This window comes from Chaetomium tenue (genome assembly GCF_020726465.1).
Source record: "Chaetomium tenue strain MPI-SDFR-AT-0079 chromosome Unknown F5144scaffold_7, whole genome shotgun sequence".
Taxonomy (NCBI): Eukaryota; Fungi; Ascomycota; class Sordariomycetes; order Sordariales; family Chaetomiaceae; genus Chaetomium; species Chaetomium tenue.
In genome coordinates, this window is record NW_027117335.1 from 486,482 (window position 1) to 499,929 (window position 13,448).

Genomic DNA, 13,448 nt, shown 5'->3' on the forward strand with positions numbered 1-13,448 from the left:
GAGAGCCGTAAACAGTGGAAAACGATGAGCTTGGAATGTGCAAGCCACCGCGAAAACGTAAATGGTGCACCGTAGTGCCGTATGGTAATTCAAATAGCCACACACATGTGGCCATCAGTTGCAGGCCGTCGGGACCCCCGAGCCTCAACAAAATCTCCAGAAACAAACGTGCCTCTCCTTTTTTTCTTGTCTCCTTTGTGAACCCTAAAACGCGCCTCCGGCTGAAAATGCGACAGGAAATGCGGGAAATGGAAATGGGCGTAATATAATGCATGTAATGCAGAGATGATGAAGGCAAGAGAAATGATCATCATGTCGTTTGACTTTCATGCCCAGACGGAAGGAAATAAACCGAGAAAGAAAATGAACTGCCTTCTGCGCCGCCACCTCGAAGAGAACTGCCCTGGCCGGATCACCGCCCCGTTTGCGTGCTCGCTCCATTCCGTGTGAGTCAGTAAATGCGACTGAATCCTAACTCCGGCGAACAAGAGGAATATGTACGTGGCATCGAGGGTATCCGCTGTTTGAATCATCGCTCCGGAACCGATCGGGGGCAGGGTATTCGAAAACCGAAAAGTGCGAAAAAAAACCGTCAGGATGGTCGCTTCGGGTATCACAACCTTGTGTTACTGTTGCCCGTCCCACAATGATAGCATGTTGCTCTCTGTGGGGGATTCGGTCAGGGGCGGCACCGCGTAGTCGTTCACCCAAAAGTTCGGGTCGTCATCCAGCGAGGTGAGGCCGCCGAACGCGGGCGCGCTGGTGGTGAGAAGCGTTGGGTCGTCGCCGGGCATGGTGGCGGGCGTCGGCAAGAATTTGTTGGCGTCCTTCTTTAGGTAGTGGAATTCATCCAGGTCCAAATTCGGGAGGTCCGTGTTTCCAAGCATACCGACGTGGCCAAAGCCGTACCCGTTGAGGGAAGCGCTACTCTGATACGTGTCAAACTCATCGAGAGAATTCGCTAAAAAGTCCTCGACTTCGGAAACTTCGCCTGACGTCGAGGTGGTCGTAGTCATCGTCGGGATATGCTCCGACCCGGCAAAATCGAAGCCACCGTAGCTTTGCGGTTGGCTGTAGTTCGAGGGCGCAAAATCGGCCCTCTTGGCGGCGAGTTCCAGGCCTTCCAAGTTGTTCCAATCGACCGAAGCCGCGCTCAGCCCGGCGCTGAACATGGGCTGCTCATAATCCGACAGTGAGCCGAAGAAGTCGGCGCTGTTCGGGATGTACGGGGGGTACTTGATGCCCGAAAGGTCCAAGGGCGGAAGCTGCCCGGTGAGCTGGGCAAAGGAAGAAGCACCCTCTAAGAGGGGCGAGGCAGCTTCCGACTTGACACGGCGTTGCGCCTGAGCGATGCCATCCGTGCTGGTGCTCCCGGTCGCAGAGCTGGAATCGCCATTGACACTGGCGCCAAAGAGATCGTCCATTGATCGGTTCTTCATGCTACCCATGCTGCTCGCGCTCGTCACAGAGTTACCGCGGCTTAGCTGATACGGTCCGCATTTCTGCGAAGCCTTGGCGTGCTTGTACGTCGGCTTGTGATTGCCGTTGGCGTCGAAGGACAGGCAGGCATCCGAGTTGGTCGTGTTAGCGCGCCGTCTGGGACGGGAGCTCGCCTTAGTGATCTTGGGCTGCGATGGGATGGGTTCGTCTGAATCGGACTCGGGTACCGTGTCCAGAGTCGGTTCCCTCTTGTGCGAGCAGGTACAGCGACCGCCATGGCCACAGCAGCAGCTTTCTGCGAACGAAGGTCAGGAATCAGAGGAGCAGAGCCTTGATCAATCAGACACGACAATGCTCACCCTTGTGACCATCGAGTACCGGTCTCAAGTGCACGCACTTATGCGTCTTCTCGCCGCAGTCGCACTTGACGTGGGCTGCGCGCGACTTGCGCATTGCGCGGCAGTGCTGGCATTGCGAAACAGGCCGTCCCTTCTTGTTGATGTGTTGAAGTGGCCGATCTGTGCCTGAGGGTTAGCTCACTCTTCCATCATTGCTACCCCGCGACCGACATGAAGTTGGAGACAGGCCGCATGAAAAGTTGGGGGCATTGAGGGGAAGCGGCAGGGGCAGCAGCAACAGCCCCCACTATGAAGCTTGTCGTGTGCTGCGATTGCTGCGGTAAATCCGCTACCCCTCGGTTGCAGCCGACCAGGCCAAGCAGCCAGCGTGCCAGCGCATTGCAGCACATCGAAAACGGGAACTACATGCAGGGGAAAGAAAGCAAAAATCACTCACCGTGATGCTGGCAGTTGCTAACGCGATGGCCTCTCACACAGGCTTCGCAAGCCCACTTTTCTCCGTCGATGAGCATGGTGGAGGGATTGCAAGTGTAGCCAGTCTATCAAGACGCGACGGCGGTTTTTGAGTCCGAAAGAAGGTCCGATCTTGAATGAGTTGCTGCAGTGTCGTCGCAAAGTCGGACAGAGGCTTGTCGGAGCTGCAGAGCCGACAGGGGAAAAAAGCAAAGCCTTCGGGATTGCCCGACGGACGACGGGGTTCGAGACAAAGAGGGTCACAAACGTGCACCGCTCAGAGGGTCATTGCTGGGGGTACCGCCCGCCCAAAAACATCGGTACGGGATGCCGCTGACTCCGGAAACGAAGCCAAAAACAACTTTCGTTTGTCGAGAAACTTGAACAGCCAAAAAAAGCTGGCTTGGAAAATGAAATAAAAATAATGTGGGTTGAGTGGAGATGGGGGTGGTGGCCTATCGAGGTTGTTGACGGCTGCCCGGTGGAGCTGGGGCAGTGAACAAGACTGGTGTAAGTCGATGCGATTCTTCGGACGGCGAACGGGTGGACCGGAGTGTGGTCGCAAGGGCAAAGGTGTGGAGATCCCAGGCTCAGACGGAGAGACGGGAGGGCCTGTGTCGGAAGAGCTCGCCTTGCGAGCCGGCTGAACCTTAGGTCAGCAATTCGCTTCCGTCGAATGTTGATGTGTGCAAAGGCAACCAACAACCGAAACAGGAGCTGTCAGGCAGCTGACGGCACTGACGGCACGGGTTGCCAACACGGCGGCGCGGCGACCCAGCAGAGGCGACCGCAGAACAGCCGACGACGGGTGAGCTCCTTCCGGAGTTTGTTGGAGGGCTAGCTGGAGCTACTCTGGTCGGGCATGACGTGCAGGACAGACCAGCACGACTATGATGAGAGAGAGAGTACAGTGCTAGAAGAAAGAAGTGCGCAGTCGGGAAGGGCAAAAGCGATAAAACTCGGGGGGTTATGAGGCTGGGCTGACTGGAACCGTGAGTGCGAGACTCGGAGCGAGGCGGAGGGAGGTGTGCTTCTTATTATGTATCGGCCCGGCGTGGGACTGACTGCAAGCTTTCCATCAGGGTCGTCGTGGGATTCCGCATGTGGATGCTGGCGAAACGGGGCGCTAGGGTGGATGGACGACAGGCTTGTGGCTGCCCTGACCCAGCAAGCCAAGGTCCGGTGCGAGTGACGAAACGTGAACCAGATCGGGATGGCATGCCACGGCGGTGCTTGGCGGAGTACATGGCTGCAGTACAGGCTACGGCTGGCGATGCGCCGAATTGACAAGACAACAGCGAGAGTTCAGGGTACGAATACATCGGCCCCCATGTTCCTCGCAAATGACGGCAAGACTGGTTGGTCGCAGCCCCCTTCTAGGCGAATAACGGGTCCGCGGGTTTGCGGGTTTCCTTGATAGGATCGTCCAGCAGCAGCAGACAGACCCGGCTGACAAGGGCCCAGCATCGCCGGAGTGGGAGCTCGGCACGGCGCAGACCTTCTGGTGGGCGTGGGCGTGGGCAGTGGGCGTGGTGTGGAGCCCAAGGGCAAGGGCAACAACATCCTGGGGCGGGTTGGCAACGTGAAAAGCGGAGGCTCCATTGGAGGAAAAGGGAAACGAAGAAACCGTATCGGTTCAGTGGCATGAGTGGGTGCAAAAGGTGGGTGGTCGAGGGGTGGCTCGGTGGGAAACAGTGCAAGTCCCCAAGGGTTCTTGCCCCGAGCGCCGGGCTTCCAGCTCGAGCCAGGTTCTCCCACTTTCCTCTCCGAGTCCCCAGAGTGGGCTCCTTCCTCACTCGGTCTGCCCTTCGGGCTTGAGCTGTCTTGCCTGCACGGGGCAGTCGCGCAAGATATCTGGGTCGTGCCTCCCAGCCCCCATCTTACTCATCATCCGCAGGCTGAATGAAGTTCCTGACGACCTGACTTTGGCAACATCGGAAAAGCCCGGCGCCTCCGTTCCCCTTCACCTGCATCTGAAGGTAGGCATGGGAATTGTGACAAGACGAGGACTGCCGTGTTTCTCCCGCCCACTTCCCCATTGCCCGAGACGGATCTGAGTGGCCGAGTTCATGCCGTAATTCTAGCCGTTACTGCGTGCAGTTTGCAAAAGGCTCGGCACCATCACGGGCACCTTTTGAGGAAGACCCCAGTTGGTGAGTGGGGTGCTGCCCGTCTCCGCTGCCATTCAGAGGAGCATCCCCACGGCGGCGCTTCTTGAGACACGGGTAAAAACCCCAATCAAAGGCAACAGGCCCGAACAATCTCGACAAAATGGCTGCCTACAATCTTGGATTCAACTGGGATTCTTCATCATCTTGCGCAGTAGAACCGTGATCATACCTCAGGGTGAGTGTCGGCTCCTGTGTATTTACCATTAATACTTTGGTATGGATCCATGTGCTGCCCGAAAGGTCAGGGTGATCTGGGGGTGCCTCAAAGCCTTGTGCGGCTTTGGAACGCAAGCGCAAGGGTTTTTTCTCTTGGCTGGCGGGAGTTTCTCCAGGGAACATTAGCTAGCGCCGATGTTTGAATGACGCGCTTCTCTCCCACAACTGCAGGTCACACACACACCAAACGAAACAACCACCCACACCGTCAAACTTGAGAGAGACCCCCCGATAACTTCCACAGTCAGGCCCTCGACAAATGCTCCCGGGTGGGCTACTTGTCATGTGTGGCAGGATTGCCAATGCCGTGGCTCGTGAGACCGAGGCGCATCTTCTGACCCCCTCCCCCCGTTCCGCGCCCGCCGGCTCGAAATCGACCATCTCCTTCGTACCCCACTAGCAAAACGCCAACCCCGAGTCAACTCGAAATGTTCTGTCCTCGCTCGTGCATTACGTCGCCCGCTAACGGAGCCAGGATGGGCCATTGCAATGACTCCTTCTTCTTCGACAGAGATTGGGTGCTCATCCCGCGCCAGTGACCATGTCCTCATCTTGCCGTTGGCGGACATGGATGCCAGAAAGGTCAGCCGTGACAGGCCGCTTCCACACAGCCGACGATTGTTACGGGCCCTCTTGGCATGGTAGGAGGGCTGCCCACAGGTGTGATCGAACCCTCGCTCCCGCCTGCAGTTGGACTCTGTGACTGCAGTCGATTAGAGGCAAAATGTCCAGATTGCCAGCCGCCGCTGAGCCGCGCCGATCTCCCCGTTGATTCTGAAGCGAACGGCAGCCTCAGCGATACAGCCGGCATCTTGACGAGATTCGTCCTGTCATGGGCCTCGTTGCCGGTCTTTGGCTGGATAGGTCGTCCGTTAGTTACCCAGGGCCTGCCAAGAGATCACCGTCCACTCCCCCAAGACCGCCAAGGCTTGGGTCTTGCAAGAGACAAATCTCGCCGTTTCTCGCCCAATGCGCACGCCGTAAATGACAAACTATTGTCTTGTGCAGGCAGAGATGGTGCAACTCTCAGCAGATTCACGTTCGAAAGGCAACAATTCCGACGGCTACAGGTCGCCCTCGAAGTGCCTCGGGTTGGACCAACGGCTGGTTTCACGCCTAGTATCACCTTCGATTTCAAGCCGTTTCCTCGACTCTATGTGATTCAAGACACCCCGCAAAGAGGGTTGATGCGAGTCCCGTCTGAAGTAACGTGTTGTCCTGAACATGGATGGAGTGCGGTGGGGTCAGGGCCCGGTCCCTAATCGGCCCTGGTTCCAGGTCTCTTGGGCGCTTGGACCTGTGTAAAAATTTTCCTTTTGCCCACACAAATGCTTCCTTTGCCGGAGCAATGCAGAGGGACGATTTGGGCATTCGCCGGTCCCTCCATGATGCCATCTATTACATACAAGTTAACAAACTGGGCGCCGATGGCCACCCTTGGCTCGGCGAGTTCTGGATTCAACCTTGTCCCGGTCGACAAGCTGTCGGCTTAGATTGGCTCAAAGACAGTCACCTGCAGCACCGCAACAGCATCGAGCCCTCCGCTCAGTTTTTTCTCAACGCGGCCGGCAACTCAAAGAGCCGCACGTCCGGCTTTCACTGTCACTTTGCATGGTATCTTTGCCAGCAACTATCCAATGGACACATCACCATCGCCCCATTACCTCGGCGTTTTAAACCGTGGGACATCGGGCGAAGATCGGCACGCGGCTCCCTGGCACGATATGACACACACACGGCCCTCTGAATAACTTCAGAGACAGAACCAAGGACATCCCACGTCCCGCCCACCAGCACGCGGACGTGTGCTGTCATGCCTGTTCCTTGTCCCCGGAACGAGAGGGTAAAGCGTGCATCTCGGATAAGCCATCATCCGTCTCTTTTCTTTGCCCACGGAGGTTGGTCGCCCAGGAGTTGCGGTGTCAGACCGCCAACGATTGGAAGGAAGCAGTATTGGTCCAAAGTTCCGCACCTGATCCGAAGGTTTCAGTTACACAAAGTTCGACCGCCAAATCGCAAACTCGGGGCGAGTCCTGCCAGCGTCAGAATCACATCTACAAGTTGTAGAATCCCTTTGTGTTAGCCAGCGGAGTGGACGGTTGTCTGCCCGAGGGCTGGATAACTATCATACGACCAGCATCGCGGGTCGCCAGCAGCCGCAGGGCAAGCCCTCGCCGAACCCGGACTTTCCGGCCATCCACGATCAAGGCACCACCTTCAGCGATGACCCCAAGCCGAACTTTGGGCCGTCAGCCCGACTCGCCGCCTTCATCGTGGCTAGATCCTTGGCGATCCATGGGAAAGGACGATCGACAAGCGTTGATTCAGCCCTGGCTCGGTCAACCTTCCAGAACCTCCCACGACGGCCTAAAGGGAACTCACCGACGGCTTGTCGTGGAAATCTCGGGCATCATTCAGGCAAGGCGCTGCTTAGGCAATCCCGTTCTCCAGACCTGGCCAGAGCTTGGCATCAAGTTTTCCTTGGCAATTCTTGCCCTCATTCTCCGACAGATTGGTACGGGTGGCGCACTCTGGACTTCCACCCGATCCGTCTTCGGTCTGGACCGACACCCCCTACATTACGGAAATCTGACCGCTGGAGTGGCGTGGCGGCAGTTACCGCAACCAACACCAACTCATACCGATGACGGAGGAGTTGCTCTCATCTCCCCTGTGTCAAGGGTTCAAGTGAAGGATGCCGCGGGGTAATCCAATTGGCCCATCTGCCCTGTCGTCAGGTCGCCTGCTAGCTCAAGTGAGTGCCAGGAGCTGAACTCGAATGGTGTTCCATGTGGGCGACCCCCACGCGCCCCCATCAAGTTGGCATCAGACCCATGCGTCTATCGACGCCACTCAGAGCACGCTTCGCCAAGTTGGTTGGCGTGCCGGCAGTGAAGCTCGTTGGCCATGGGGGCACACCCGCGAAGCCCCGTTGCGTGGGTGAGACAGCGCTTAATCACACGAGCGTGGCCGAAGAAGGTGACTCGCTCCGTTTATGTAACGAGAGCAAGAAACCCGGCCGCTTGCCCGCGCCGTCTTGTCGTGCCCATCCTTTCCTTTTTGGAAGGAGTTCAGACGATGCTGCGGGAAGCCGACTTGGCGGACGCCGAGCCTGCCCACTGCATGGCCCGTACCTTACCTTGCGGAAGATGAACCGGGGCAGCAGGTCGAGGCTTGATGCCCCGCATCCACACGTGCGCATCGCGTCAGTTGTGATGACGGAGGTATGGTAAGTTAACCGGGGGTCTCGAATTGCCATGGCGGGTACTCGCTCTCTTGCGTGTACCTACATCCGCAGCCATTATCATTGTTGGCGCGGATGATTGCTGTTGGCATAGATTACGAACTTGGACCCGTTGCTGGGCGCCCGTGTTGAGAAATCGTCTTGATACTCAAGGATACCCGGGAATCAGTAGAGGTTACATATCGAAACGTGGCAAGGCCGTTTCCGTCAACGGCGCCCGGGAGGCGCGCCAGAGACGAGAAGTCACCCCGGCCCGTGCTGCACAGGCATGAACATGTGTGCCTCCATAACGCAATGCAGGTAGTTCTCATCTAGGAGCGATCATCACACCGGTGTAGGCCAACCTCGCATGGCACCCCGCGTCGGGCCTGACTTTGCAGAGATTCCGATGAAGGACGGCGAGCGCCCTTGCAAGTCATGATATCATAACTCTGTGTCAAAAGGATTGCAGACGATAACGCCAAGCCCATTACTTCCAAAGATGGGGGCGTTGATGTGCTCCCGCCCAGTCGAGAGGCCGGGGCGGGGATGCTGTAATAGTATTCCGTAGCCGTATCACAACACCATGGAATACTAGAGATTCGGCGGTTGAAGGTCGCACGGCGGCCCAATATCAGATGACGCGCCTGGTGGTGGGAACATGTGGTTGGGTTCATGGCGGTACGACAGAACACAAGTGGCTCAAATTGCGTCAGCCTCGACACGCTGATTCTGCGTGTCTCTGAGACAAACAGGTCGCATTGCGAGCCCTCGGGTGTCTCGCCCATGATAAAGATAGAGCAAGACAAGCCGGAGCTGTGGTGTAAGAAGTCGAGACAGATCTAGACCTTTTGTAACCAAAACATGGCTTGATGAAGTTCTCCAACTATTTTAGTCTCTCCAACACGCTGCTCGTCTATTCTTCCCGCCTCCAAAAAAAAAAGTAAATTGATTCTGTCGTACCACACACCCGAGTCCCAGCGAACAGATGAAAGACAAAAGAATGGGATGAACAGGTCCGGGACTCGGCAAAGTTGAGCCCCACCAATGCTGCCGTGAACCGGCCGAGTCCCGCCGGCTTTGCACGTTCCCCGCATGGGGAAACAGCGGGCGTGAGTGAGCGAGCTGCGGGGCCAAGCCCAGGGCGCCACTCGGATTGCGCGACGCGAGCCGGCGGTTCTCGGTCGTTCATTGCGCCATTGACGAACGACTTCCATCCTTCCAGGTCTGGGGAGAAGGGATCAAAAACCTCGGGTTGCACCAGTTCGTCTGCGCCATTTACTTTCATCAGAAGAAGAACTGTGCAGGATTCGATTGCAGTAATTTGCTTGCTAGCATCTTCTTTTGGAGCTCGCGAGTTGCTTGAAACGTGCTTGCAACGTGCTGAGAACGTGTTGGGAACGTGCGTCTTGGGAGAGGATCGGATCCATTTATTGGCCAATTGGATTTGTGAGGAATCTGGTTTTCGGGGAGACCGAAGTGACCAGTCTGTTACGGTTGGTCAATCGGAAGACAGTGAAGGCAACAGCAACGCGGACAATCCCGGGATCGACAAACGACGAGGAGGGGGAGCAAGCTCGGAAGGCCCGAGTCAAGAGTTGGGCACGGAGGAATAGTAGGGCAAGGAATTGCTGGCCCGTGTTTCACACCTCGGTTCGCAAAGATGGGTGGGCTTGAGTCTTTGAGCCCGGGCGCCGACCCGGATAGGTACGGTGACTCGAAGGGATTACTGGAAGAGGGATGAGACGGAAACTGACCGACGCAGGCCCGTCCACATCGTCTTCGTTGGTGCCGGCGCCGTTGGGTGCTTCTACGCCTCGCGGCTACACTATGTAAGTCAGTTTGCATCTCATCGAGAGGAGCGTCTCACTAACCGAGTAGCCATCTCACAATATCCATGTCTCACTCATCGCCCGCTCCAACTACAAGGCCCTTGCCGAGCATGGCGTCCAGCTTCAAACTCACACTTTCGGGGACTACACCTTCCGCCCGCACGCCGTTTTCCCCTCGGTAGCCGCCGCCGCCGCCAACCCCAGCCCGTCGGGCGCCGGGCCTCACGAGTGGGACTACATCATCGTCACGACCAAGGCCCTGCCTGACCGCTCCGACGACAGTGCCCTCATCGCCCCGCTCGTCAGCGCCAACTCGTGCATCGTTCTCATCCAAAACGGCGTCGGCGTCGAGCAGCCCTACCGCACCCGCTTCCCCGCTACGCCCATCATCAGCGCCGTCACCGTCATCTCCGCCGAGCAGACCTCCCCGGGCACCGTCCGGCAGAATCGCTGGACCCGCATCCACATCGGTCCCTATTCCGACTCGGCTTCCTTCTCCCCGCCCTCCGACAAAGCCAGCAGCACCACCACCACCACCACGGCCACCTACCCGCGGGGCGATGACACAACCGGCGCGCTCACCCCAACAGGCGCCTCCCCCACCCCCACCACCGCCACCGGCAACAACCCCCCCAACCCCACCTCCGCCGCCCTCCAACAAGCCGGCGCGCACCGCGCAGCCCTGCTCTCCGACTGGTGGACACGGCTCGGCCAGATCCGCGACGTGGACCTCGCAGCAGACGAAACCGCCCTCCAAACCATCCGCTGGCACAAACTATGCATCAACGCAGCGTTCAACCCCTCCGCCGTGCTCGCGGGCGGGCGCGGCAACGCCGACATGGCGCGCGACGGCGAGCTGCGCGCCCACCTCGCGGGCGTGATGCGCGAGATCTGGGCGGCCGCGCCGCTGGTGCTGGGGAGGGGGTTCCCCGCGTCGTTGGCGGGGCCGGAGCGGATTCTGAGGAGTACGGAAAGGAATGTGGGGAGCAAGCCGAGTATGTTGCTGGATTGGGAGGCGGGTCGGCCGATGGAGATTGAGGTGATACTGGGGAATCCGGTCAGGATTGCGAGGGCGAGGGGCGTGGAGATGCCCAGGTTGCAGACGGTTTATGCGTTGTTGAGGAGTGCGCAGGAGGTGAGGGAGGGGGGGAGGAAGGGGAAGGGGAAGTTGTAGGTGGTGGGATGGTGAAGGTGGATGGTGTTGGTTAATAATGGGTGGTTTGTTTATCCTTTGGAGTAAACGATTTGGTTGTATCTCGGTGGTGGCTGATGGGACTCTGCTGGTTTGGCTTGTTTCTTCCGGCCGTCCCCTCGTCTCACCTTACGGGAATTTGTAAAAATCGGCCCAATCTCATTTGTATGTTCGTCAATTTCTAGCCTAACAGGCGCAGATGTATTCATCGCTTGCTCTCCGCGGGAGTTCCTCGCCGTGGGGTGGAAACAAACTTCGAGTTTAGCCCCTGAGTCTGGTCGTGCAAATACCTGAAAAAATGCATTTATTATTGTTTCTGAAACACAGATAATACAATCTTTTAACCACCCCACCGTCCTTGAGCTCTAGAAAGACTAACTATCACCTAAAACTCTTCATGGCACTCAACAACCAAAACAAAATGTAACGGACTGGTCGTTTTGGCGTCTGCTGTCCCCTGAAAAAAAAACGACGCGTCGGTGATAACGTACACAATTTCAATTCAGATTAAGCCTGCCAAGAACCCGCCGGCATTTCAGCTGCTATGTAAGATGATTGGCCAATTCTCAAGCTTACTGGGGTCAAAAACCCACCATCAGCATGGTCTGAGCTCGGAGCTGCAAGGTGTGGCCTGACCAAACATGTGGGTTTCAAGATTTTGACAGGCAACTGTCAAGTTGGTCCTGCATTCTACGCCGCCTCGAGTTGTTGACGGCGCAGTTCTTGTACGAGCCTCGAAAGGTTCGCTGTACATGTACTTCGTACTCGTGAGTGCATCGAGTCGCAAATACTTACCACAGGCCTGGCGCCTAGCAACTTCGTCTTGGATTGCGAGCTCGACTTTTGCGTTTTGAATCCAGTTTATGGTTCATCTCATCTCAACCCCTAAACTCAAAAACTCAGCTGGCCTTCAGCTTCACCCCTGACACCTGATAAACAAACACATCAACAACGCCACCTGTTTTCATCCAACCAGCAGATCCCAACCATGGAGGAAATCATATACAGCCCGGAATTGACTATTCCTGACACCTTGTTGCTACGAAACCTCGCCGACGACATCCAACGGCACAAGGAAATCAAAGGAACGAGGTCCAAGGTCGACCGCGATGAGGGCTACTCCAGTACAGGTTCTGGCCGTTCTGCCGAGGACGCCAACAACAGTGCGTACCAATTGCCTTGAAAACTCCGTGTGATAGATCAGATGACTGACATGAGAGATAAGCATCACAGAATACGGCATCTCAGAAGAGAGGGATGCCAGCGACATTCAAAAGTTGAACGGGTTCAATGACCCCGAGAGCAAGGACTTTGAGCCCACAGTCATCTCATCGCTCGACCTCGCGGACCTGCAGGCCAAGCTCCCCGCTTTTGCTTACCATAATGTGGTCTTGCCGTACGTCGCCTGGGCCCGCACCATTGTGCGTCACGACACCGACGTCGTGATGTTGACACACCTCATCATGTACTTCACCACGTCGCTGCCCAGCGCCATCTGGCTGTTCTACAACTTCACCTACCTCCACGGCATCTTCCACTTCGTCATGCAGTTCTGGTACATGGGCACCTACACGCTCATGATGCACCAGCACATCCACATGGGCGGCATCCTCGCCAAGCGGCCGCTGCTGCGCCTGTTCGACACCTACTTCCCCTACCTCACGGACCCGCTGATGGGCCACACGTGGAATACGTACTTCTACCACCACGTCAAGCACCACCACGTCGAGGGCAACGGGCCGGACGACCTGTCGTCGACGCTGCGCTACCAGCGCGACGAGCTGCTGCACTTCCTGCACTACATCGGCCGCTTCCTGGTCCTGATCTGGCTGGACCTGCCTCTGTACTACCTGCGCAAGGGCAAGTACGCCAACGCCGCCCGCGCCGCCTTCTGGGAGCTGTCCAACTACACGGCCATCTACCTGATGTACCAGCTCAACAGCCGCGCCGCCACCTTTGTCTTCATCTGCCCCCTGACGCTCATGCGCATCGGCCTGATGGTCGGCAACTGGGGCCAGCACGCCTTTGTCGACGCCGACGAGCCGGACTCGGACTTTCGCTCGAGCATCACTCTGATCGATGTGCCGGTAAGCCAACCCCCCCCCCCCCCCCCCCCTAAGTCCCCCTCCCTAACCCCAATCCCAGAGCAACCGCTACTGCTACAACGACGGCTACCACACGTCGCACCACCTCAACCCGCGCCGGCACTGGCGGCACCACCCGGTAGCCTTCCTCCGCCAGAAGGAGACCTACGCGACCGAGAAGGCCCTCGTCTTCCACAACATCGACTACCTGATGATCACGGTGCGCCTGCTCATGAAGGACTACGCCCACCTCGCCCGCTGCCTGGTGCCCATCGGCGCCCAGATCGATCTCCCGCTCGATGAGCGCGCTGAGATGCTGCGGCGGCATACGAGGCGGTTTGGGGAGGAGGAGATTAGGGTGAAGTTTGCTGCTGGTGCGGCTGCGGCGGCGGCGGCGAAGGGGGAGTAGGGAATTGGTGGGATGGTGGGTTGGAGGGGTTGGACGGGGGGACTGCTTCTGGGAAGGGGGGAGAGGGGT

The 13,448-nt window shown here is 57.6% G+C and overlaps 5 protein-coding genes across 5 annotated transcripts; 3 read left to right on the forward strand and 2 right to left on the reverse strand.

The window, feature by feature from the left end:
* Nucleotides 1-58: 58 nt before the first annotated feature.
* Nucleotides 59-470, reverse strand: F5144DRAFT_381829 (uncharacterized protein). The gene has a single exon (XM_066784617.1). It carries the CDS (start codon nt 312-314, stop codon nt 90-92), a length of 225 nt encoding a protein of 74 aa, XP_066638628.1. The 5' UTR covers nt 315-470; the 3' UTR covers nt 59-89.
* Nucleotides 471-626: 156 nt separating this feature from the next.
* On the reverse strand, nt 627-1,893 carry F5144DRAFT_498590 (uncharacterized protein; the record flags this gene model as incomplete). Its single annotated transcript, XM_066786278.1, has 2 exons — nt 627-1,735; nt 1,800-1,893. The coding sequence occupies 2 exons, from the start codon at nt 1,891-1,893 to the stop codon at nt 627-629; spliced, it is 1,203 nt and encodes a 400-aa protein (XP_066638629.1).
* A 3,255-nt stretch (nt 1,894-5,148) lies between these two features.
* On the forward strand, nt 5,149-6,071 carry F5144DRAFT_381973 (uncharacterized protein). Its single transcript, XM_066784620.1, has one exon. It carries the CDS (start codon nt 5,278-5,280, stop codon nt 5,899-5,901), a length of 624 nt encoding a protein of 207 aa, XP_066638630.1. The 5' UTR covers nt 5,149-5,277; the 3' UTR covers nt 5,902-6,071.
* A 3,017-nt stretch (nt 6,072-9,088) lies between these two features.
* On the forward strand, nt 9,089-11,337 carry F5144DRAFT_381965 (ketopantoate reductase PanE/ApbA-domain-containing protein). The gene is made up of 3 exons (XM_066784619.1): nt 9,089-9,569; nt 9,628-9,694; nt 9,744-11,337. The coding sequence occupies exons 1-3, from the start codon at nt 9,526-9,528 to the stop codon at nt 10,866-10,868; spliced, it is 1,236 nt and encodes a 411-aa protein (XP_066638631.1). The 5' UTR covers nt 9,089-9,525; the 3' UTR covers nt 10,869-11,337.
* An 80-nt stretch (nt 11,338-11,417) lies between these two features.
* Nucleotides 11,418-13,437, forward strand: F5144DRAFT_585361 (fatty acid desaturase). Its single transcript, XM_066789691.1, has 3 exons — nt 11,418-12,049; nt 12,120-12,973; nt 13,032-13,437. The coding sequence occupies exons 1-3, from the start codon at nt 11,875-11,877 to the stop codon at nt 13,377-13,379; spliced, it is 1,377 nt and encodes a 458-aa protein (XP_066638632.1). The 5' UTR covers nt 11,418-11,874; the 3' UTR covers nt 13,380-13,437.
* The last annotated feature ends 11 nt before the right edge of the window (nt 13,438-13,448 follow it).

Coding starts and splice junctions, on each gene's coding strand:
- F5144DRAFT_381829 (XM_066784617.1), bottom strand. CDS start 314: ATGATGATCATTTCTCTTGCCTTCATCATCTCTGCATTACATGCATTA.
- F5144DRAFT_381973 (XM_066784620.1), top strand. CDS start 5,278: ATGGTAGGAGGGCTGCCCACAGGTGTGATCGAACCCTCGCTCCCGCCT.
- F5144DRAFT_381965 (XM_066784619.1), top strand. CDS start 9,526: ATGGGTGGGCTTGAGTCTTTGAGCCCGGGCGCCGACCCGGATAG. Junction 9,570..9,627: donor CCGGGCGCCGACCCGGATAG/GTACGGTGACTC, acceptor TGACCGACGCAG/GCCCGTCCACATCGTCTTCG. Junction 9,695..9,743: donor ACGCCTCGCGGCTACACTAT/GTAAGTCAGTTT, acceptor CTAACCGAGTAG/CCATCTCACAATATCCATGT.
- F5144DRAFT_585361 (XM_066789691.1), top strand. CDS start 11,875: ATGGAGGAAATCATATACAGCCCGGAATTGACTATTCCTGACACCTTG. Junction 12,050..12,119: donor TGCCGAGGACGCCAACAACA/GTGCGTACCAAT, acceptor TAAGCATCACAG/AATACGGCATCTCAGAAGAG. Junction 12,974..13,031: donor TCACTCTGATCGATGTGCCG/GTAAGCCAACCC, acceptor CCCCAATCCCAG/AGCAACCGCTACTGCTACAA.